The sequence below is a fragment of the Saccharomyces eubayanus genome, chromosome VII, assembly GCF_001298625.1.
Source record: "Saccharomyces eubayanus strain FM1318 chromosome VII, whole genome shotgun sequence".
NCBI lineage: Eukaryota > Fungi > Ascomycota > Saccharomycetes > Saccharomycetales > Saccharomycetaceae > Saccharomyces > Saccharomyces eubayanus.
This window is the reverse complement of record NC_030982.1, coordinates 251578-273684: the sequence shown is the minus strand read 5'-3', so window position 1 is coordinate 273684 and position 22107 is coordinate 251578. Positions and strand designations below refer to the sequence as shown.

The 22107-nt window shown below is 40.0% G+C and overlaps 11 protein-coding genes across 11 annotated transcripts; 5 read left to right on the top strand and 6 right to left on the bottom strand.

The window, feature by feature from the left end:
• On the bottom strand, positions 1 to 739 carry SCS3 (Scs3p; the record flags this gene model as incomplete). The annotated part of the gene is made up of 1 exon (XM_018365014.1): positions 1 to 739. A coding segment is annotated over one exon (739 nt), but the record flags the coding sequence as incomplete, so codon positions are not given.
• A 242-nt stretch (positions 740 to 981) lies between these two features.
• On the top strand, positions 982 to 1374 carry SOH1 (mediator complex subunit SOH1; the record flags this gene model as incomplete). The annotated part of the gene is made up of 1 exon (XM_018365013.1): positions 982 to 1374. The coding sequence occupies one exon, from the start codon at positions 982 to 984 to the stop codon at positions 1372 to 1374; it is 393 nt and encodes a 130-aa protein (XP_018222113.1).
• Positions 1375 to 1598: 224 nt separating this feature from the next.
• On the top strand, positions 1599 to 2453 carry CWC23 (U2-type spliceosomal complex subunit CWC23; the record flags this gene model as incomplete). Its single annotated transcript, XM_018365012.1, has 1 exon — positions 1599 to 2453. The coding sequence occupies one exon, from the start codon at positions 1599 to 1601 to the stop codon at positions 2451 to 2453; it is 855 nt and encodes a 284-aa protein (XP_018222112.1).
• A 209-nt stretch (positions 2454 to 2662) lies between these two features.
• On the top strand, positions 2663 to 4015 carry RSM23 (mitochondrial 37S ribosomal protein mS29; the record flags this gene model as incomplete). Its single annotated transcript, XM_018365011.1, has 1 exon — positions 2663 to 4015. One exon carries the CDS (start codon positions 2663 to 2665, stop codon positions 4013 to 4015), a length of 1353 nt encoding a protein of 450 aa, XP_018222111.1.
• A 184-nt stretch (positions 4016 to 4199) lies between these two features.
• On the bottom strand, positions 4200 to 5576 carry CEG1 (mRNA guanylyltransferase; the record flags this gene model as incomplete). The annotated part of the gene is made up of 1 exon (XM_018365010.1): positions 4200 to 5576. One exon carries the CDS (start codon positions 5574 to 5576, stop codon positions 4200 to 4202), a length of 1377 nt encoding a protein of 458 aa, XP_018222110.1.
• A 285-nt stretch (positions 5577 to 5861) lies between these two features.
• Positions 5862 to 10070, top strand: SNT2 (DNA-binding E3 ubiquitin-protein ligase SNT2; the record flags this gene model as incomplete). The annotated part of the gene is made up of 1 exon (XM_018365009.1): positions 5862 to 10070. The coding sequence occupies one exon, from the start codon at positions 5862 to 5864 to the stop codon at positions 10068 to 10070; it is 4209 nt and encodes a 1402-aa protein (XP_018222109.1).
• Positions 10071 to 10222: 152 nt separating this feature from the next.
• On the bottom strand, positions 10223 to 14029 carry ITC1 (Itc1p; the record flags this gene model as incomplete). The annotated part of the gene is made up of 1 exon (XM_018365008.1): positions 10223 to 14029. One exon carries the CDS (start codon positions 14027 to 14029, stop codon positions 10223 to 10225), a length of 3807 nt encoding a protein of 1268 aa, XP_018222108.1.
• Positions 14030 to 14760: 731 nt separating this feature from the next.
• PCL10 (Pcl10p) lies at positions 14761 to 16089 on the bottom strand (the record flags this gene model as incomplete). Its single annotated transcript, XM_018365007.1, has 1 exon — positions 14761 to 16089. One exon carries the CDS (start codon positions 16087 to 16089, stop codon positions 14761 to 14763), a length of 1329 nt encoding a protein of 442 aa, XP_018222107.1.
• Positions 16090 to 16524: 435 nt separating this feature from the next.
• RPL1B (60S ribosomal protein uL1) lies at positions 16525 to 17178 on the bottom strand (the record flags this gene model as incomplete). The annotated part of the gene is made up of 1 exon (XM_018365006.1): positions 16525 to 17178. The coding sequence occupies one exon, from the start codon at positions 17176 to 17178 to the stop codon at positions 16525 to 16527; it is 654 nt and encodes a 217-aa protein (XP_018222106.1).
• Positions 17179 to 17920: 742 nt separating this feature from the next.
• MRM2 (21S rRNA (uridine2791-2'-O) methyltransferase) lies at positions 17921 to 18880 on the top strand (the record flags this gene model as incomplete). Its single annotated transcript, XM_018365005.1, has 1 exon — positions 17921 to 18880. The coding sequence occupies one exon, from the start codon at positions 17921 to 17923 to the stop codon at positions 18878 to 18880; it is 960 nt and encodes a 319-aa protein (XP_018222105.1).
• A 148-nt stretch (positions 18881 to 19028) lies between these two features.
• Positions 19029 to 21938, bottom strand: SEC27 (coatomer subunit beta'; the record flags this gene model as incomplete). Its single annotated transcript, XM_018365004.1, has 2 exons — positions 19029 to 21695; positions 21921 to 21938. 2 exons carry the CDS (start codon positions 21936 to 21938, stop codon positions 19029 to 19031), a joined length of 2685 nt encoding a protein of 894 aa, XP_018222104.1.
• Positions 21939 to 22107: the final 169 nt, after the last annotated feature.

Below are 22107 nucleotides of genomic sequence, written 5' to 3'. Positions count from 1 at the left end.
AGGGGTCGTGGCCGCCTGCCCAGTGGCCGCCCGATCGGCGGCACTGGGCAGAGGTGCTTAGTGGGCCCTGCCACTGGTGCATCTGGTCGTGGATGAACATGTTGACGCTGGCGACCGCACTGTCAGTGATATTGGCCGCGGGCGGAGCGGCGGCGGCAGCAGCAGCAGCAGCTGTCGCCGCCGCCTGCAGCGCGTTCTGGATCGACCCGACCGAGCGGTCCCACAGCTGGTGCTGCTGGTGCTGGCCGTGCACGTGATCGCCGCCGTGCAGCGTGAGCACGTCGCGGATCAGCGCCAGCGCGCGCTGCGTCCGAGTCTCCGAGCCCTGGAAGTCGCGGTTCACGTGACCGACTGCGTCGAAGACGTCGTAGTGGCAATGGCCCCCCGTGTATACAAACACCAGGTCCATGATCGGCCCCACGCCGAACCAGATGCCCTGCGTGAACACGTACCACCACACCGTCAGGATGGCGTAGCGCCTGAACGAGTGCGCCATGCGCCTGCGGCGGCTGCCGCTGGCGCCCGCGGACGGCGTGGGCAGGTAGCGTATGATGCACCACCACCCAACCAGCGACGTCCAGAACCATCCCTTCTTCACGAACACAGCGTTCACCAGTCCGTCCTTGTTCAGCGTTTCCTGCAACGCCGCGCCGCAGCCGTACGCGTTTATGAGGTATCCCGCCAGCACCGTCGCCGGGCACACCAGTAAATGTATCGCGTTAAACCATCTGCTAGACATTGTCGTCTTGCCCTGCTTTGTAGAGGTGTGAACTTACAAATGCGTGTGCGTGCGTGCGTGTTCACTAGGGCTCTCTCTCTCCCTCTTGGTTTTTTCAAGCTGCCTTTTGTATTTTTCCTCGCGCTTTTCCCGCTAACGTGTTCTTAAAGAAGGAAAAGGAAAAGGAAAAGGAAAAAAGAACGCAAGTGGAAACAAGCCCAAACTCGCAGTTCTGTCAAGAAAGACGCCTCCCGCCCTCCACCATGCCAGATGCCAACAACGACACCAGCGGCGCGGCGACGCCCGGCCTCCCGGACCAGAACCCGCTGCCCACCAGGTTCGAGGTGGAACTCGAGTTCGTCCAGTCCTTGGCTAACATCCAATACGTAACGTACTTGCTCACCCAACAACAGATATGGAAGTCTCCCAACTTCAAAAACTACTTGAAATACCTCGAGTACTGGTGCAACCCGCCCTACTCGCAATGCATAGTGTACCCGAACTGCCTCTTCATCTTGAAGCTGCTGAACGGGTTCATGGAGTCCGCCATCGTCAATGAAGACGGCCTACTGGAGGGGCTGGACGAGCTGCCCAAGATCATCCAGTTGCAAGGCCCGCAATGGATGAACGAAATGGTCGAGAGATGGGCCAACTAACACCGCGCCAAGACCGCGTCTGCATAACACTCATACACACGCACAGACACCCACCTATATATGTATATATGTTTGTACATATACGTATATGTATATAGGCCGCATGACACATCTTTTTCTTTTTTCCCTGTATTCTACAGTGAACAAAAATTACTACGCAGAGAGAAGGCTAGATAGAGGCAGGGCCGGAAGCAAGGACACCATACAAGAGCCCCACCGCCAGCATGCCCGGACACGAACTGGACGACGTGATAAACCAGCGCTTGAACCTGTACGATGTGCTAGAACTGCCCACTCCACTCGACGCCCGCACCATCTACGATGACCTGCCCCAAATAAAACGCAAGTACAGGTCTTTGGCCTTGCGCTACCATCCGGACAAGCATCCGAACGACCCATTGATCATACACAAGTTCCACCTGCTGTCAACAGCAACCAACATCCTCACCAACACAGACGTACGGCCGCGTTACGACCGCTGGCTCATCGAGCAACAACGCAGGACAAACGACATTCAAAGGAACAGACTCATAGAAAAGCTACAACGCTCCGAATCCGAGACAGCAACCGCCACACCGCCGCAACACGCAAACGTCTCGCAAGTCCAGCGCTATGGCGAACTACTGAGAAAACTAAAACACTTCAATAAACCATACGGCGACTGGAAACATCTGGACCAACAAGATCAAGAGAAGCCCCAGAACCATCCTTACTACGATTGCTCTACTTTGAGAATTGTCCTCGACAACTTCCCGCATTCAAACGCCAAATCAAGCTGTGTTGCTCATCTGCGAACCCATGTGTTCGCCGCGCTCAACTCTCACGAGATCCACGACATCTACTTCTCCGAAAGAAATGACTACTCCAAGGGCGACTCTATAATAATATACACAGTGTTTGACACCCCCATCACGGCACAACACATATTCAGGAGCTGGTCAAGTGGCAACGTCACCCCCACGGTCCGCGACATATCGCCGCTGATCCCACTACACTATTATTCGGACTTCAACCTACAAACGGAATTGAACGACGACATCGCGAGGTTGGTTTCCAATGAACCTATTCCTCTTGACTGACTCGCACACGATAATTGTGCCTGTTTCCCTTTCCTTCCCATCCTATGGAATATCACATCTTCGCGGCCTTAAAAAAGAAAAAAGAAGAAAGCACTAAGTAATGTTACATACTCTCACATATATCATCAACTTCTATACTTCAGCAAGAACACCAGTGAAAACAAAGAGAAGAAGCTACGTGATCTGCGTATCCCAAAAAAACCAAAACAATGCTACGTTCATCGTCCTCCAAATTTACGGGGCAGAGACTGTTCACCACAGCTCGTCTCCTCCAGGCTGCCAAACCAGCACCAAAAGGTAAAACTCAAGGGTTTTCCAAAAAAACATCATCAACATCGTCTTACTCTTCTGCCAAGAGAATCACCCCAGGCTCGCTCTACAAAAACTGGACGAATACCACACATACTGCCCAATTACAACAAACTGCCGTTCCTTTACCATTACCCATCTTCAATTTCGAACACATTTCCAAGACGTTGAACAAAGTCGTATCATTCTCCAACAAACAATATAAATCCCTTCACCATTTGGGTTCATTYAAGAAATCTCAATTTAACGAACTATTTCAAAAACCGGTCTCTTTAGTTCGTGAAGATGCAACTAACAGTTTTTTAAAAAAATTGATTTCTCATCCAATAAAAAAATTCATAATCACCGGAGAATCAGGTGTGGGAAAAAGTGTGCTGTTATCCCAAGTACACGCGTTTGCTGTGGACTCTAAGCAAATCATCATTAACATCTCATACCCTGATCTGTTCTTAAATGGTAGAAATGACTTTTCCTATGATGAGGACTTAAAACTTTATATTCAACCAATGTTTTTGAAAACACTTATAAGGAAAATACTCAAGGCTAATGACCCCTTACTATTAAAATCCATCGAGCTGTCTCAAGACTATAAATTCTCGAATGTAAACCCAAAGAATGCCTCTATCAAACCATACGTTACTTTAAACAAAGAGAAGAATACAGTTTTCGATTTGCTATCCGTCATGACCCACTCACATAATCGTGGAAAACTAATGGAAGCCATCATCAATGAGTTAGCCATCCAGTCCAAAGTGCCCATCATGTTCACGGTAGATAATTTCTCGAAGTTCTTAACTACCTCTTTTTCTGCATACAGAAATATGCAGAATAAACAAGTGTATTCCTTGGATCTGCAAATGGGTAAATTGATCATGGACATCATTTCAGGGGAAACAAAGTTCGCCAATAGAGAAAGCTCTACCATTCTGGCCATCTCTGGTGTAGATAGAACAAACAAAACTTTACCTGTGGCCCTGGGCAAAATCCCTGCCGACCCTTATGTTACCAGACACCACTACGAACCTAAATTTGTAGAATTGTTGCAAAAAGGCAAAGTCACCGAATTCGAGGTTCCTAAACTGAATAAGCAGGAAGTTAATGAGTTAATGGAATACTATAAAACGTCTAATATCTTGTTAAGCAAGGATGCCACGGAAAAGAATTGGGACCACTTGATCGATGAGAAGTATTTCCTGAGCGGCAACGGTAATCCAAGAGAATTATTGAAGAGTTTAGTTCTTTCCCATAGGTGAAAGACATTAACATATGTACACACGTATCTAAACTGTTTTTCCTACTCACTTCAAAAATCCTCTCATTCTTCATGTATATATAAATAGATAACTTACTCATAAACAAAAGAAATGAAACAGCCTTTCTGGCACTTTATCTTATTCAAATAAAAGAGATTATACTCGCATACATATGTGTTTTTATTCAATCCGACCAATCATCCTCATCTACATATTTTGGCTCATCATTGTTCGTTGTAGGTGGTGGTTGCATTTGTTTAGGAACTGGTGGCATGGCATTTTGGGTATGCTGCGGTAGTGATCTTACACCGTCACCGCCATTCGCTCTTCTCTCATCCCAACGACTTTTGATCTCACCGACAATTTCCTCAAGATCCTCCAATGAAACGGAATCATTGATACTCTCCAAGACTTTTTGAACCACTGACGTATGATTACCGTTCAACTTATCATCTCTGAATCTTAACATTACCCATGCCCCGGTCTCTTGGTTCTTTGCACATTCTACTATTCTGCCGTTTAGTGGCTGTTCTAAGTTTTTCAAGTCTTGCCATTCTTCATCGGAGACACTCAATTCTGCAAATTTTCTATATGTTCTTTCCAGAATTTCAAATTCTTTTCTATCAAAAGGTTGATCAAAATGTTTTAAACGCGAATTGACATCCGCCCCACCTTGCCAAACATATAAGCTGAAAACTGGCTTAGCATCGTAGTTGTAATACCATCTGTTTCGATCATCTTTGGGTAAAGAAAGGTCTTCCACCATTGGGATATCTAATATTAATTTGAAATCCACAGTATTTTCTTGTTCTGGCTTCCACTTCAATAACAATGAATCTTTACCGCCAGCAGTGTATGGTGCTTTCACGGGAGTGAATATAAGACCATCAGAGAGATGTGGTAATTTATCTAGACTCTTGGCAACTTTCACCAGTTGGTAACTGAAATCCATGTGCTTCATAGAAATTTTGAATGGAAAAGTGGTACAACGATTAGGGTACGCAGCTCTTAGATCAAAATATGGTTTAAAAAACTCTTTACCTAAATGAGCTAACCTCGAACTTGTGGGAGATTGAACAAGGCACCTACCATTGATAGCAAGACAATCAAACATTAAATAACGTAATTCTTGCAGTTTTGTCATAGGATTAGTTTGAATAACCAATTCACCATCCAACAGGGTTCCATCTTGTAAAGTTTCCAACAGTTCTTCTTTCTTCTTCTGAGGCAGCCTGGGAAACCTAAACCCGTTGACCAAATAATAATTATTCTCTCTATCAATCATAAAGCACCCTTGCTCTCCCGTTACAGGATTTATCACTATAAACATTAATACACGCAGACCGTCTGTTTTTTCACACACATAATAATCATGTGAAAGCAGCTTCTCTTCTACATCAGAATGCTGAAATGATATGGGTTGAGCACCTGGGAAAGTTTTGGTGGGTTTTGGAGAATTTAGTAATTTACAAACCATCATTTTCAAATCTTGTGTGACATTTCCTGGTTGGATAAGCCCAGGAATTTCTGGCGCCAATCTACCTTCCATTGCTAAAACCATTTCTAAAAATATAACTCGTCGCTATTTGGCCTCCTACCTTTCAGCTGATCTTCGTTTGGATAGTACCTGCGCACTGTTTTTCAACTCTTCTTTAGCTGTTCTTTATAATCAACTACAGTGAAATACGCTTCGGAGGGGCTGGCCCGAACATAGTAAGAGAATCATATAATCCATAATCCTTTCTGCTAAAGGGACAAAAGAGAAGTGGTATAGGATAAAAAATAAGCACTTCGAATTGGCATACAGCAATATATCAAGGCATTCAGTCATTTGATTGGTAAAGCTATGTCTAGCGAAGAGCAGCATAGAAGAAGAGAGGCTACTAAAAATGTTAATTACAATGAAAAGGAAGTGGATGCTGAATTAGCTAAGAGGATACAAATACTGGAAAAAAGTAGCAATGAATCCAGGGGTAGCAATAGTCAAAGCCCCAAAAACAGTAGAAGCTCCAGCAGCCTATCTGGGAGGAATGAGAAGTTTAAGTACCAAAAATTCCTTCATGATAAGAATACCTGTTGGAATTTTATTCCAACATTACCTCCTTCGTTTAGAAAAAATAGCAGGTTTTCAAACGTATTGGATCTGGATGATGCCATGATTGATTTAGAGAAAATGGTTCTTTTCAACTCGGACTCCGTACTTCTATCTGCAAATGACACAATTTATATGATATCAGAGCCAGCCGGCGAGCCGTATTATATTGGCAGAGTCGTCAATTTCGTCAGTAAACCAGAATTTTCAAATACCATTAAAGATGCTACGAAGACTACTTTTATCTTTCCTGCCAAATTTTTCCAAGTTAGGATGAATTGGTATTATCGCCCCAGGGATATTCAAGAAGAAGTAAATACTTTTAACCCGAGGTTGGTATACGCGTCACTACATCAGGACATATGTCCAATATCATCATATAGAGGCAAATGTACCATACTGCATAAAGATGAAGTTTTAGATGCCCTTCCGAATGAAAAAGAAAGTATTATACGACCGAATATTTTTTATTTTGATGAACTTTTCGATAGATACACTTTAAAATATTATAGAGTTTTTAGTACTGACAAAATACTGAACAAATGGAACAGCAGATCGCCGTTTCTTTATGTTTTAAACAAGAGGTTTCGATATGTCTATACAGAACCGAAATATCCGTTGGAAAACGTTTTGAGAAAGTACGTCTTTCAAGATCAAGACGTCAATAAAATAAGACATGAGGACTACAATTGGGACAAAAGGTGCCAGTTTTGTAAAGAATGGTGTCTCCAGAAAGAAAGTCTTCTGTGCGACGAATGTGGTGTCTGTGCACACCTGTGCTGCATGGACCCCCCACTCGATAGAAAACCGAATAAAGATGTTGCTTGGACATGCTTCAGCTGTCTTCAAATGCAAGAGAATACCGAAGAGTCACATCGCAAATTTAAGGAAGAACAGGCGACAGAGTTGAGCTTTATCCGTTTCGTGAGAGAAACAATCGAAGAAGTCTCTAATAAAGCTATTAAAGAAAATGTTGGTTATAACGCTGAAAATTGCTGGTTTCAATATTTTGGGATATATTCCATTTCACATATTGGCGATATCTTGAATGAATCTGTTTTCTTACCATATCCCTTCAAACCTTCTAGAGTGGGTATGAAATATCAGTGGTCGGGCTGTATCAATAATAAGCCCTGGAAGCAGAGACCGTATTCACTGACAGATGCAGAAGAAGAGCGAGGTTCAATCAAAACGTCTCAATTAGCATGGGTATTTGAACCGTCAAAAATAACTACACAGAAATTAAATGAATATGTTGAACAATGTAAAAAGGAATTATGTCCCGTTTTAGAAGTAAAAGGGGAGATTTGTAACTTCATCGATGTAATCCTAAAAAATCTGCTATCAACAAGTTATGACACAGCAGAAGCGTTTGAAAAATCCAAAAAGGAACTTTCTAGAGAATCTTTGAACGAGCCGACATTTACAATTGAGGAAATACATAAATTCGAAACGGCTGTGGGAAAATTTGGAAGTGAATTACGTCCCGTATGTGAGTATGTTGGCACTCAACCCATGTCGATGATCGTAAGATTTTATTATAACTGGAAGAAAACTGAAAGGGGTTTTACAGTGAGAGGGAAACTCAGCAAATTATCACAAAGTAAAATAAAGAAGAATGCACACGTTGACGAGGATGAGCTGGTAACCAAATATATAGACGACTCTTCCTTTGATACCGAAAAACTCTCTTTAACAGAAACTTCTTTTCAATGCATGTTTTGTAAAATAGATTACTCTCCAATGTGGTATAAAGTTACTGGCGGTTCAGATGAAGAAAACATTAAGATAAGAATGCAAACAGGCGTTAACGAAAAAACAGAAATTTCAGAAAAATTGCCAGCTAATAGTAAAAAAAATGAGAGATTAGGCGCCCTTTGTATTCGTTGCGCACGTATGTGGCGAAGATACGCAATTAAATGGGTATACCCGCTTGAAACACTAAAAAAGATAACAGGCACCAGTCAGAATAGTTTTTATTCAGCAATAGAAGGAATAATCGAAGAGAGCAACATTAACAAATTCACCTTGTCTCCATTTCAAGCTCACAGTAAACTACTGGAATGGGAGCTTGTTCAGGATTCGGAGCTGATCATAAGGCAGAGAATGAAAGTGTATGAAAATCCAAGTTCATTCATGAGAATGAAGCGCTATTCGATGACATTTCACGCACAACTTTACAAAATGGTTTTGAGAACATATTGCAAGAACGAATTTGGCCCGGAAAGAATGCAATCAGAGCTTAAGTCGTTTTTGAAAGATAAGAAAAACGTAGATAAAGTTCTTAGAGTAGATGGTTCAGAGGGAACAAGTAATAAGGAAGATGGGTATCCTGTAAATATAATTCAGCAATCGCCGAATATTATTAATAAATTTAACACAGCCAAGAACCTCGAAAATGAAAACAGTTTCATCGATAATGATAGCAGCGACAGTGCTGCTAATACCACGAGTCCTTCAAATGAAATGATAAAAATTCCAATRAAAGCAGGAAACGATTCCTTAGGTTCCGTTTCCGTAGATAAAGGCTTTAAATTTGTCAAGTTTGATAATAAAATATTCCAACGGTTACGAAATAGTCTAAAACCGCTGAATCATAAGCAGCCAAAAAACAACGGACCTTCAACAAAAAAAGCTAGAATGATTAGCGATACTGTAGATAGTCCGTCAAAGTGTACAAAGAGTCAGGATTACAATTACCCAGTTATTCTACATTGTAAGGATACTTCTGTCATCCTTCAAAAATACCACGATTATAATCTACCGAGCAGAGTACCCGATGAAAACTCAAGTTTGAAGTATTCTAAAAATAAAATCAAAAGTCCCGATCCACCGCAGGATAAATATGGCTCGAGAGGGTTTTGCTGTGTCTGTAAAGAGAACTTCAATGCCTATGAGAACTTTGAGCTACTATGTGGCAATTGCGGGCTAACTGTTCATTACTTTTGTTATGGTGTCATATTATCCAAGCATATACGGGAGTACTCTGACCTGAAAAAGTATAAATGGCTATGCGACCCTTGTTCAAATGACCTGAATCCTATACTGTCAACCACGTACCGATGTACAATGTGTCCTACTAAAGAGAATGACTATGATAAATGTAAGAGTCAATCTTCAAAATTATTTCCTGACGCATTAAAATGCACGAGCTCAGGAACATGGATTCATTTGGTTTGTTCGCTTTTTGACGAGAATATCAAGTATGGATGCGGACAAGCAATGCAACCAGCCCTTAATACCACTGCTGTGCTTATTGAAAACAATAGGTTCACCTGCGGCATATGCAGAATAAGCGGAGGTGGATTGGTCAAGTGTGACCAATGCTCCTATAGGTATCATGTTACATGTGCGCAAAGTAGCGCTGACTTTAAGCTTTTGTTTAAAAAGAGGAACATTTCTTCAAATACTTCGCATTCTTGTATTAGAGATACTAAACTTAATGAAAGTTATACATTAAAGCCTGTATTATTATGTGATAAACACGACGTCAATTCAAATGGAAATGAGTACTTTCAATTGGCATATAAGCCTCAACATACCCTTTCGTATATGGAACAGTATTGCAGATATTATAAACATACCAGCGGTCGCACCTTGGCCGAATCGAGATATTTGGAACAGCTAGCAACGTTATATGGTGGAATAATGAGGGATCCAGGCGAATCTATAACTAATCCTAGAGCGTGTGTACTCCCTACCGAAAAAATTTGCTCATGCTGTGGTACATCTAAAACTATATATTGGTATGAAGGAGATATTTGCCATTCTTGTAACTTAAACTCAGGCGTTTTAGAGGCTGACTACGAAAGTGTGGATGATAACAGTGCCAAAACTAATGATATTTCAATTGATATATCTCAAAAATTGATGGAAGGGCTTGACCCAGCCATTCTTGGTATGAATACTCATAAAATTGTTACTGATAAAAAAAAAAAGCACAACAATCAAGCAAATAGGTAGCCAATATTAACCAGTGAAATATTTGAGGAAATGTCTCAAAACCTTTAGCATGTACACTTCTGGCTTTTGTTTTCATAGTAATGTTTACAATATATAGTACTTATCCTATTTTTAAATACTACAATTTATCATCAGTTCCAACAAACTATACATTAATTTGGAGCAGGTGTTACAGTTCTAGACGTTTGGCCCACTATATCTTTTAGTTTGTCATCAACCGTTTCAATAGTGCCATTTTTTTTATTACCTGATGCATTCTTGCGAAGTGAAGATCCCCATATCGAATTAGCCAATGTATTCTTCCAGCCTATCACATCTTCCATGGCCTTGAAATGTCTGTAATTGATTAGATCAGTAAGTATTTCGATCTGTCTATTCAACTTATTGCTCCGAGAGACTTTGGTTCTTTTCCTTTCCGAGCGAGCCAAAATTCTTGCTCCTGGTCTTTGAGAATTTATTATTGTTCTCTTCTGTTCCAAGAGCTTGTCCCTCTGGTTTTCTAGTTCTTGGATTCTATTAAGCACTTTCCGTGTCTTGGAGCTATCATCTAGTTTCACAAGTTCGTCGGCAATGGCCTCCAGTTTTTCATCCAACGCAGCCTCCTTTTCCTCTTCCGCATCAGCTAGAATATCAGCTTCACTTTTGACACCGTTATTATTATTGTTATTTTTATTGTTATTATTAATGTCCATGTTGTCAATGTTCAATTCATTTTCGGTAAACTCATTATTTTCTAATTCCTTTAACAACTTTTCTTCGCTCTTAGTAAATGCTCCCAATGATAATGCATGGTCGCGGAGGCTAACGGAAGTTTTAATCCGCTGTAGTACAGGTCTGATTTGTCTTAAAAGATCGTGCTCTTTGCGACCCCAGTTATCTAACCAATCTATTATTTTTGACAAGTCTTCATACTTATCGATACAGTACCATTGGTCTGGTGACAGCAGCAGCCTTGAAGGAGTTTCATCCATGATTTTCTTTTGAATCGGTGTCAACTCAATGAGTGGGTTTACGCGACCATTGCTATCCAATAATTCGGTCTCTATCCCGTTTTCAACGTAACTATAAGACCCGGAGTCAGTTTTGAATATACCAAACACTTCTTTGGTTGCCTTAGATGCTCCTTTGGAACTGCTGATATTCTGCCAATCACTCAATTGTTCATCACTGACATTTAAAAAGAATTTCGCAGATGAAGCTCTAGGGCCCTGAATTAGCAAACGGCCGGACTGGTAGCTGAAATCACTGGTACTCTTGGACGTCTCCTCAATATCAACAGGAAGCTCATGACATGGAACACCATTGTGGTCCAACCAAAAATATCTGTTCCCATATCGATCCAAGCCGAGCGGTTTTAATCTCTGCAAATCGTTTTCGAAAAGGCAGTTGTCGAGATAATTTTTATCCGATTGTAGAGCTTCCACTTTTTTTTCTTGTTCCATGGTCAGCTCTTGCTTTTCTTTAATGACAGAAGGATCCAAAAGTTCATTATTGGTTTCGACATCATGTTGTTTATCCAGATTATCAGTAGATTGTGCATTTTCGTCTTTTTTGGTCAACTTCTCTTGAATTGCCTGCAGCTCGTTCTGAAGATTACCCAATACGACTGCTTCTGACTTCAGCTCCCTCGCAACTTTAAATCTCTCACTACGAATTTGACCACATAATTCCATAGAGTCATCTACAGCTGCCTTTATATCAGGAGAGAAGTGAGATACAAGATCTATGAGCACCCATAGTGCATTTGTTTTGTCGTCAAATGAAAAATTTCGACAAAAATTCCTCCAAAGCTGTTTGGGCAGTTGAGTAGCTGATATGTCCTTAGGTACAATTTTGTTAATGAAAAAGTCAATAAACTCTGTGTACATAGGGAGATGCCTGCTGTCTTGCAAGACACCTAATAGAATTATAAGCCAGTAACCATTATTAAATTGCCTTTTTGTTAGACGTTCTATCCAGTTGACATTACGATAGTTTAGGCACTTTTCCAACTGAGGGTCAACCTCTTCAGATTCAGATTCAGCCTCAGATTCAGATTTAGAGTTGGATGCACTTTCAACACTACGGTCACCTATAAGTCTTTCTCCTTTTTGTGTGGGACTTGAGTTATCCGGCTTTTCCCTATCTTGCAGAAAATATCTGTTGCCGTTTTGCTGCTGCGTCATCTGCCCTTGTCTAGAATTATTTGCTTCTGACAGTACTCCTTTATTATCTATTACCCAATCTTCAACAACAATACAGTTCCAATCACCATCTTCGTTGATAAATAGACGCAATAATGCAGTAAAAACTTCAATGAGTAAGGCGGACCCATTGTGATTGACATTATCAAGTATATCGTCTGTTGCTGGATCGTCATGGATAATCTTGTATTCAACATTATTAGAATTTCTTTTCATTATCATTTCACGGATGAACGGATTTCTTTGCCAATTGCTTGATTTTTCAGCATGTTCCTCAACACTTTCCTCTTTTTCTGTTTTCAAGAGTGAGCTGCTACCCTTTCCTTCTCGTTCTTCAGTTGCTTGAGCCTTTATGTTTACATAGACAACTTCACCTTTTAACTCATATGCGTCCGTACATTTCAGAGAGGTGATGAACTGGTCAAGACTGAAGTGAGATAAGTAAATCCTTGAGCCAAAAGTGTTCAAAAATTGATAAACTTGTAATAGCTTTCCAAAAGATGTGAATAATTTGGAGCTTCCAATAGAACCAACTAGAACGCATTCCAATTTCTCATTATAACACGTTAGGTTTGGAAAGATTCTTGGTGGATGCTGATATGGCAATGCCAAATCATCCATTATACTTGTTATTGTTACTGGTACGGGTTCTACGTTAGTCAGAGCAGGGACAGCCTCGGCATTTTCAGCCTTCGGTTCATCATTAGGTTCTTTTTTCCGCTTTTTAGATTGACTCTCTGCTGAATTATTTTGGCTTTTCTTTTTATCTTCTTGTATGGGGGTATCTTCCGCAGCATTTTCCTCAGTTTGCTTCCTTTTTTTCTTGGTTTCCTTTTTATTGGGCTCATCGTTGGACTCATTGTTTTTATTGGATGATTTACTTTGACGTTTACTCTTACCGTTTTCTGGTGGTGAAACATTAGCACTATCCAAACGTTTTGCAACGGTGGAAGGTTCATCATCTTTGTATTTTAGCATATCATTCGGCCAATCCATAGTCAAACCATACATTGCTAAATATTCAGGTTTAACGCACCAAGGTGCACCCATCTTTGAAGAAGCCCTTTGTAAAGTGATCTTAAAAAAACATTTGATTAAGTGTTTAGTGAAAGTAGAACGATCCCTGTAAATCTGCCCTTGGTCAACTATAAACGATTTATTGCTGCAGGTAGATTCTTCTATCAACATGTATTTGGTATGGGCAGGCATCGCTATTTCTTTGGTTTCTGGATTTATCGTTGCATTGAATTGAACTTTTTCTTTGATAATATACCGTTTTTGATATTGGTACTGAGGTAAGTTAGGATTGCTGCTGTTATTGTTCTCAGGCACCTCATCAGGCTGGGGAGTACCTTGTTGTGAATTTGAATTTGTTGTAGAAGCGTCTTTATGCTTACGTAGATACACAATTTCACCAGGGAAGAAATCATTTTTGAACCTTGCATAAACCTTCTCCACCAATGCGTCCAATCTTCTTATCCCGTTGAAATGCAAGAATCGTGCTACGGGTTCTCTTAATTTCAATGGGAATCTGTCTTCAACGTATTTGAATTGTGTTTCCTCACTATCCAAGGCCTGGAAAAAAGTTAAGCACGAAGTACCAGTGATTTCACAAGTAAAATGGTGGCGAGTATAGAAATCAAACCTATCCAGAAATTCTTCGTAACTAGGAAACCATTCTCCGGTTTCTTCAATATGCCATACTTGCACGTTCAAATCCAATGGTAGAGGCTTTGGATCAGGAAGCAGTATAGGCTTTCTCTTGTATAACACCATACTTTGCTAAAGGTTTCCTTTAATTCCTTCCTATAATTTTTCGCTTATCCTACTGTCAGTAATGATATTATGAAATTTCTTATAGGCAATAGTTGATAATTTGGATGTATCTATCTACCTACAACAGGTGTCAAACGTGATGTATCTTGTTTCGGTCGAGATGTCTGCAGATTGCCAAGTAATTCTGTATGCCATACAACACGGCTTGTTGATAAAACAAAACGGAATACACCTAAAAAGAAGAACAAAAAAGAGAAATTTTTTGATCGGTATTATCCTTTTTTATTTTTTTCTTATTTCTACACAATTTTTCCTCTTTAATTTTCCTTTATTATTTTTCATTTCGGGTTTTTTTCAGCATGTTATAAATGGATAATAAACTCACTGAACACAAATCACGAAAATTTTTCTGTTTTTGGGCAACTCAATTGGGAAGTGATGAAGGAAGAAACGTATGCAAGTATACATTTATTTGGATCGTAGACTTCACGATATTTCAATACAGGAAGAAAAGTCTTACTTTACGCTGCTTCTTGAGAGCTTTAATAAGAAAAATGAAAAATGATTATAATATAAGTATGACTATCTATTACTGGCTTTCACTTACGTAAGGGAAACGCATGTAAAGCCAGAAAGTATCCGACATAAGTTCAAGGGCCCATGTATGACACGTTATTTGTAGAAGGGTTTCGTTAGAGTCGTAAGAATACTTATATAAATACTTGAATAGACTATTTACAGGAAGACCGTAGTTCATCCAGAATTCGTCCGGACGCGACCAGTTTTTTATTACTTATCATTAATTCACTATCGGACAAGCAAACTAAAAGGCTGACTTCTAACTTGCTAAGAAGTCGTTTAGATACGCCACATACTTTGCTAAAGTACTCATGTGAATGAACGAAGTCTTCTAATAGCTTCGTGCTTAGTCTCACTGTTGCTATTATCATCCGATGGATCTCCTTTTCTTGCAATTTCAGCTTCAATTGCAAAACGTCACTACCATTTCTAGTCAAAAATATTGTGTCCATTAAATATGTCGCTACAAGGTAAACCGTTGACTCATATTCGCATTTGTCTTGAACCCTCTTAAGAAAGTCCACCGATGACAAAGAGGGTTTGCTCTTCATGTAAAAGTTTGCGTATTCTTTTTCCGTCTCCTTATTATTAGAAATGGTGCAGTTTTCACTCTTACTAAGTTCTAGTATTAGATTTATCGTGCCGCTAAAGTTTGCCAAAGCTTCTTCAACTGATATATGCGGCAATTCTGTATCGCTAGGTATTCCACGTAATAATGGGTTTTCGCTTTCTGTATTACTCTCTTCTTGTTCATCGCGGTCTTCTTCCAACTTGTCCTCTTCTTCACCGTGTGGTGGCCTGATATGTAGACCTCCTATATCAAAACTTGTTATGCTACTGCATTCGGAAAAATCGAAATCTTTGACATTGTGCTTGTCTATATCGGGAGAATCGCCAATTTCAAAACTAGGATTATGAGGTTTAGATAGCGGCGATTTACGTCGAGTTATGTTCAATCCACTTTGTTGATGTAATAGATTTTTATCAAAGATAGAACTCGTGCAACCAGTCGTATCTTCCAATTCATCGTCACTTAACTCAAAGTTCGATGTCGAACTCAAATTGGTTGCGTTGAGACATGCACTTGAATCATCGCCCATTGCACTATACAACCCTTTCCCTCCATTTAATAACCCTACTTGGAAGTCGTTTATCTTTTCCATGTTCTGTGCCAAATAATTATTCATTTCATTGGCAGATCGCAACAACTGCTCTACGTGTACCCTATTCTTTGAAGTACTATTATCAGCTGCATCTTCAAACTGCATGTTGTCAGGCTTACTGCTGCTTGATGGCCCAGGTGTATCTGGCATGGACTTTTCCCAGTCGCTTGCTAAATCTGAGAAATTTTCACTCTGTAGAAATTTCGGTTTTAAAGGTAACTCGAATGCAATACTATAATCGTCTACAATTCCCAAGCTGACAGAACGTGCGTCACAATCTTCTAATTCTTCTAGTTCTGCACCGCTGTTTGTAGTCATTTTGTATGTTTCGTTTCTTTTTCCTGCTTAAGGATATATTCTCTTTATGGGTAAAATAACTGTGTGCAGATACTGGATTACAGTATAATATTAGAGTTTGCAATGATAATGCGCCAAAGCATACCGTTGCTCAAATAGTATACAGTTGCTCAAAGAGTGCACCTCAAAACACTACCGCAGGTATCAGAGAATGCTGAGTTCAGAATCAATCATCACCAATAACTACAAAGAAAAAGTAAAAGCAGCATGACATAATATAGAATCCGTTTCGGTGAAAACCACTCCGATTTTCCCGAAATATACTCCGCACAAAGAAAGATTTTTCTGGGGTGAGACTATGCAATAATACTTTTACTACGTATGTGAGTTGTATGTATTATGAAAAGTACTTAAAAAAAGAAGTGAACAGAATACATTAATCGATAATTAAGGCGATTAGTACAATCTGAAAGCTGGACCCATGGAGGACTTAACGACCAAGGAGCCAACATTTTGCCAGTTCTTCTTCAACAAAGAGACCAAGAAGTTAACGGACATCAAAATTTGGTTAGCCAAAACATCTTCTTCCATTTCGACGTTACCGACGGCAACAGCCAAACACAAAACCTTCTTCAATTGGAACTTGATGGTAGATCTGACATCGGTGACCTTACTGTACAAGTCATCGTTGTGAGAAACTGGGGTTGGGAACTTACCAGCCTTAGACAATTGAGGACCCAATAGTCTTGGAACTTGCTTGATCAAGACTTCGGAAGCGATGAAAGCGTTGTACTTCTTGGACAACTTCTTGATCAACTTCTTGTTCTTGTTCAACTTCTTCAAGTCATCAACGGACATGGCGTCGACACCACAGGACTTAGCTCTGTCAACATCGAAAGCATCACCGAAGATACAAAGAGACATGTTTGGTCTTGGACAGATTGGCAATTTCAAAGAACCAGAGAAACGCTTGTCTCTTTGAGGGTCATAGTTCTTCAAACCGACTTGCAATTCGACGGTTTCCAAGAAGTTTCTCTTCTTGGTTTCGTTGGAGTACTTCAACAATTCCTTGACGTGTTCTCTGACTTGAGAAGAGGTGATCTTAGACATTTTTTAGTATGATATTAGTCTTCCAAAGTATTTGGTGGTCCGTGAGGCTTGCGACTAGTTAGATGGTTTCTTAAGTTGAACATTAATAAACTCAATAATCATCTCCCATACCTGAGAAGTAGTACTTGAATATGTTTATTTGAATGCACATTTTCCCATTGCGTCTGATTCTCTCAATGTCGTTTGCCGAGACGACAAAAATAATGTCGCGCAAAACTATTTGAAAACAAATATCTCTAAAAATAAAAATGACATCCGTACATGTCTAGGGTGTGAGGATGGAAAAGGAACTGATTTGCGCCAGACGGCAAAAGAACGTCATATCATATAAGTATATTGAAATTGGTGTTTTCAATAGTGAAGAAAGCCTGAGTATGACAGACCTAAACCCTTCTAAGGTAGATTTTTATCCAAGTAATGACAGAGTTCCGTAGCTTGTTGTTTTTATATTGCTGGATTTAGGCTGCTAGGGAGTTATTCTTATTTTATATATACATTTTAGTTTCTGCAATCTTCAAATTAAATGAGCCCGCTACTATTTTGGAACAAGAAGTACGTTTAGAGTTATTTTCTTAGATCTTGGTAGGAATTCACTAAGCTTTAGTTCTTCCAGAAACGGTTACGTCGGGTTAAAGCCGTGTGCGCCATTGAGGGAAAAATGCAGTTTCCTAAATTTAAGTAAGCGTAATGGCCATAAGGGTTTAAAACTAGTAATTGCCCGTGAAGGAGGAAATATTACATCATGCTTTTAGTGTATAGTCGTATTAGAAACTACGTGCCGTCTTCTTTATGTCGAATATGTATACGGTATAATTCCGGTTCGCAGAACAGATGGCTGAATAGGCAATTGGGGGATCCATACGCGAAACAAGCCAAAGTCCAAAACTTGAGGTCTAGAGCTGCATTCAAGCTTATGCAAATTGACGACAAATACCGACTTTTTAGCAAAAGCAAGCCGGAGCAGAGGATATTAGATCTTGGGTATGCTCCGGGGGCCTGGTCTCAAGTAGCACATCAAAGAAGCTCGCCCACCTCGATGATACTAGGTGTCGATATTTTACCTTGTGAACCGCCGCATGGTGTGAACTCTATCCAGGCCAATATACTGGCCAAGAGAACTCATGACCTAATACGGCTTTTCTTTTCGAAACATTTTCAACTGAACAAACACGATGAGTTGCATAAAGATCATGGTTACTTTCAGAATATGCTCGAGGAGGAATTAACCCATTTGAAAGATACTGATTTATACCGCGAGATTTTCACTTCTGATGACAATTACGGCGTTTCAAGTACGAACAGCACACTAAGAGAACGGGAAAACTTCCCAATAGATGTAATTATAAGTGATATGTATGAACCTTGGCCCCAGACAGCGGGATTTTGGAATAACATTACTAATCAAGCTTATTTTAGGATGGCGAATACTTCTGGTGTTAGCATAAGAGACCATTACCAATCCGTTGATTTGTGCGATGCCGCGTTGGTAACGGCTATAGATTTACTACGGCCTCTCGGTTCCTTTGTTTGCAAACTATACACTGGTGAAGAGGAAAATTTATTCAAAAAGAGAATGAAAGCCGTCTTTAATAGMGTCCATAAGTTTAAACCAGATGCTTCGAGAAGTGAGTCGAAGGAAACCTATTATATTGGGTTAAAGAAGAAGAAAAATATAGATAAACTAGAAGTGTTTAGCAGTTGATAGTCCGTTTCCACAACTTTTAGGTCACGTTTGTTTCATCCCCTTCGGTTTTTTTAGTTCTATTCTTGTAATAAAAATCAAAAAGTGTACATGTGTAAATATATAGATATATATCATCTATGAGATTTTTTATTCATTGATTGGTTCTTTATTCGTCTTTCTCCGACTTGCTCTCGTTCTCTTCTTCTGCGGCGGCAGCCTTTTCCTGTTGCCCTTGTTCATCTTCTTCTTTTGGTTGTGAAGTTTCTACCTCCTTTTCTCCTTCAGGTTCTTTTATGTTTGATTCTACAAACTCGCCTTCTTCGATTTCAGTATTTTGAATTTCTTGGGCATGTTTCGATGTTGGAGCAGAATCTAAATCAATTAGAGGTTGTGCATCAGCTGCCTTTGATGAGCTTGGTAACCCTTCGGTCTCGCATATTCTTTCTGATACAGTTTTCTTTCCATTGAGTACTAAACTTTCTTTCCATTTCTTGACAATATCATTAACTTCATTATCCCCTAGACCATATGTCGAACCTAATAAAGCTGCTTCTGAGAACCTCTCGGATTTGATTAAAAGTTCTTTAGCACCTTCTATATCACCAGCAACCCAATAAGCATTGAATGCCAAATTGAATTTACCAGCAGTTTCAGCATCTTTAGCTAAAGTAATTAATCCCTCTTTATTATTGAAAGATGAATGCAATAAGAATAAGGATTCTAGGTCGTGTGCTTTTGTGAAAGCTTCAATAGCAAGTTTGAAATTGAATCTTTGTAAAGATGCGTCACCTAGTGATCTCCATCTCATATCAGCACTCTCGTCTGTCAACAAATCATGAGCCAGCGTAAGTTGACCAACTTTCAAGGCTAATTCGAACTTTTGATCTTGATCTGGGGATATGTTTAGTGCTTCTTCATAATACTCTTGACCTTCCAAAAATCTAGCAATCTTAGTTAAAGAGTCCTTACCTTCGACATTTGGGAGAACATTTTCGATAGCTTCTTCAATTTCTCCTCTTAAAGTTAATGTTTGAAACTCGAGAACCTCTAAAGATATTTCGTAACCATAAACATGCACCTCTCTATCAGCTAAGTATACTTTGTTGTCACGAGCCAAATAGCCTAATAGGTACATTTCTTTTGTGTAATGAGCCAAATTATAAGTCTTACCACCGACGAAGTAATTTAGCCTATTGGTTGCTGTGGTGAAAATAAAGACATCGCCAACCCATTTACCCGATGTAACAGATTCGCTTAATTCATACAATACGTCGAATGCTTCGTCAACACCTTCTGAGTCGTCAATGTTGCCGTCTTTTGCTGCTTCGAGGTAAGCATCTCTGTTGAATAATAAAGTGTAACCACTGGCTTCGTCACCGCTGTCGTTAGTGTTGATGATCATGACCAATTCACCGTTATCGGACCAAATCACGTCCTTAGCATTAACATCAATTCTTCTGACCAGCGCACCGTTGTCCCAGTCGAAGAAATAAACAAAGCCTTCGGATTTAAGACCCAACAAAGCACCTGAAAATAGCCTATCGACTGCTGAGTGTAATGGGATAGACCATGATGTAACTTCCTTAAAATTCTTATAGTATTTTGTTTGTCCGGTCTCGTCAATTAAGGCATAACTGTTGGAGTCAGGGCCCCAAACAAAGTCTTGGCATTTACCAAAAGCTTTGTTTCTCCAAGCCAAAGCTGTATAAATAACGTATTCACCGTCCCCAACAACTGTAACGAACCTACCGTTTGGAGAATGAGCTAAAGACTGAGGGAAAACATCGACGGACCCAAGTTCTTTAGTTTGTAAGGATAATGGTTCATCTTGTTCGACTTCTTCGTTGCCTCTTATAACAGCAGTGAATATGTCGGAAACTGCTGCATTTTTACCACCTGACCATACCAACTTACCAACAGGATCAAGCGATAAAGTTGGAACATCATTACCTAACGAAAGCACAGTGAACCCGTTATCAAACCCGGACGCAATGTAGTTTTTACGTCCAGTTGGATGAGTGGCAATACACCAACTTCTTTCTAAACCAACGTTTAAAGTTTTCTCCACCTTGTAAGTGGAAGAGTTCCAGATCTTCAAAGTACCATCTTCAGAACCAGAAATTATGATTGGTAAAGTTGGGTGGAAAACAGCAAACGAAACATTAGACATGTGACCTTCTAAAGTGGCTACGCATGACTTTGTTTGGTAGTCCCAGATCTTGATGGTCAAGTCATCCGACGCAGTGATCATATAAGGCTTGTCAGGTAATGGGTAGTAATCAACGTAGTTAACGCCCCTTTCTTGCCCCGTAGTTAAAGTGAAATTTGGTGTTGACTGGCCCAACGACCAAACTTTAACTGTTCGATCTAAACAACCGGAGGCAAATGTAGTAGGGTCCTTTGGATTGAATGCTACGCACATAACAAAATGTTCATGACCCTCAAAGGTCTGTTCGAGAGCCCAATTGTTTTCCCAATTCCACAGTTTGACTGTTAAATCGTCACTACCGGACAAGACATAAGGTTTTGTTGGGTGTACAGCAATGGAACGTATATAGTCTGGATGAGCTTCAAAATCAACGACTTTTTCACCGGTGTTATAATTGAAGACTCTGATCCTGAAATCGTCACTTCCTACAATTATCCAGTTTTTTCTTGCAATGAATTTACCTGCTCTTACAGGAGTTTCGGTGACTTGAATGGATCTGACCTCAATTTGTGTTTCGTAATTCCAAATTTCAACACGGCCGGAGTACAAGGTTGTTAGAACCCATGGTTCGGTTGGATGGAAGTCAATACCTTTGACCCTATCGGATCTATTACTGAAAGTTTTCTATAATAAGAATAAAACGTAAAATAAAACAGTTGCAAAACAAAGCAAATCGTTTATTTTAAAAATTCGGCTGTTAGTACTCCTTTTTCTTACTGTCTTTTGTTCCAGAGCGCAATTGTTGGGAGCCTTTACTTGGCCTCCTACCGGAACGAGATCAATTTCTAAACTAAAGATTCTCGGATCCCGTTTGCAATTGCATTAACTAAACGCGCTGCGCTAACATACCTTTATGTCCAGCTTCATGGTGTCCGTATTGTTGCTTCGATTGGCGATCTTACCTCACCACTACAAGCAACCGAATACAGTAGCTATTGGTTATTTACTCCCAAATCTGACACGACATGTTCCTAATGTAAAGTGTATCCATTCGTGAAAAAAAGACAGTCTGTTACCCGCTCATTCGTGAGACACG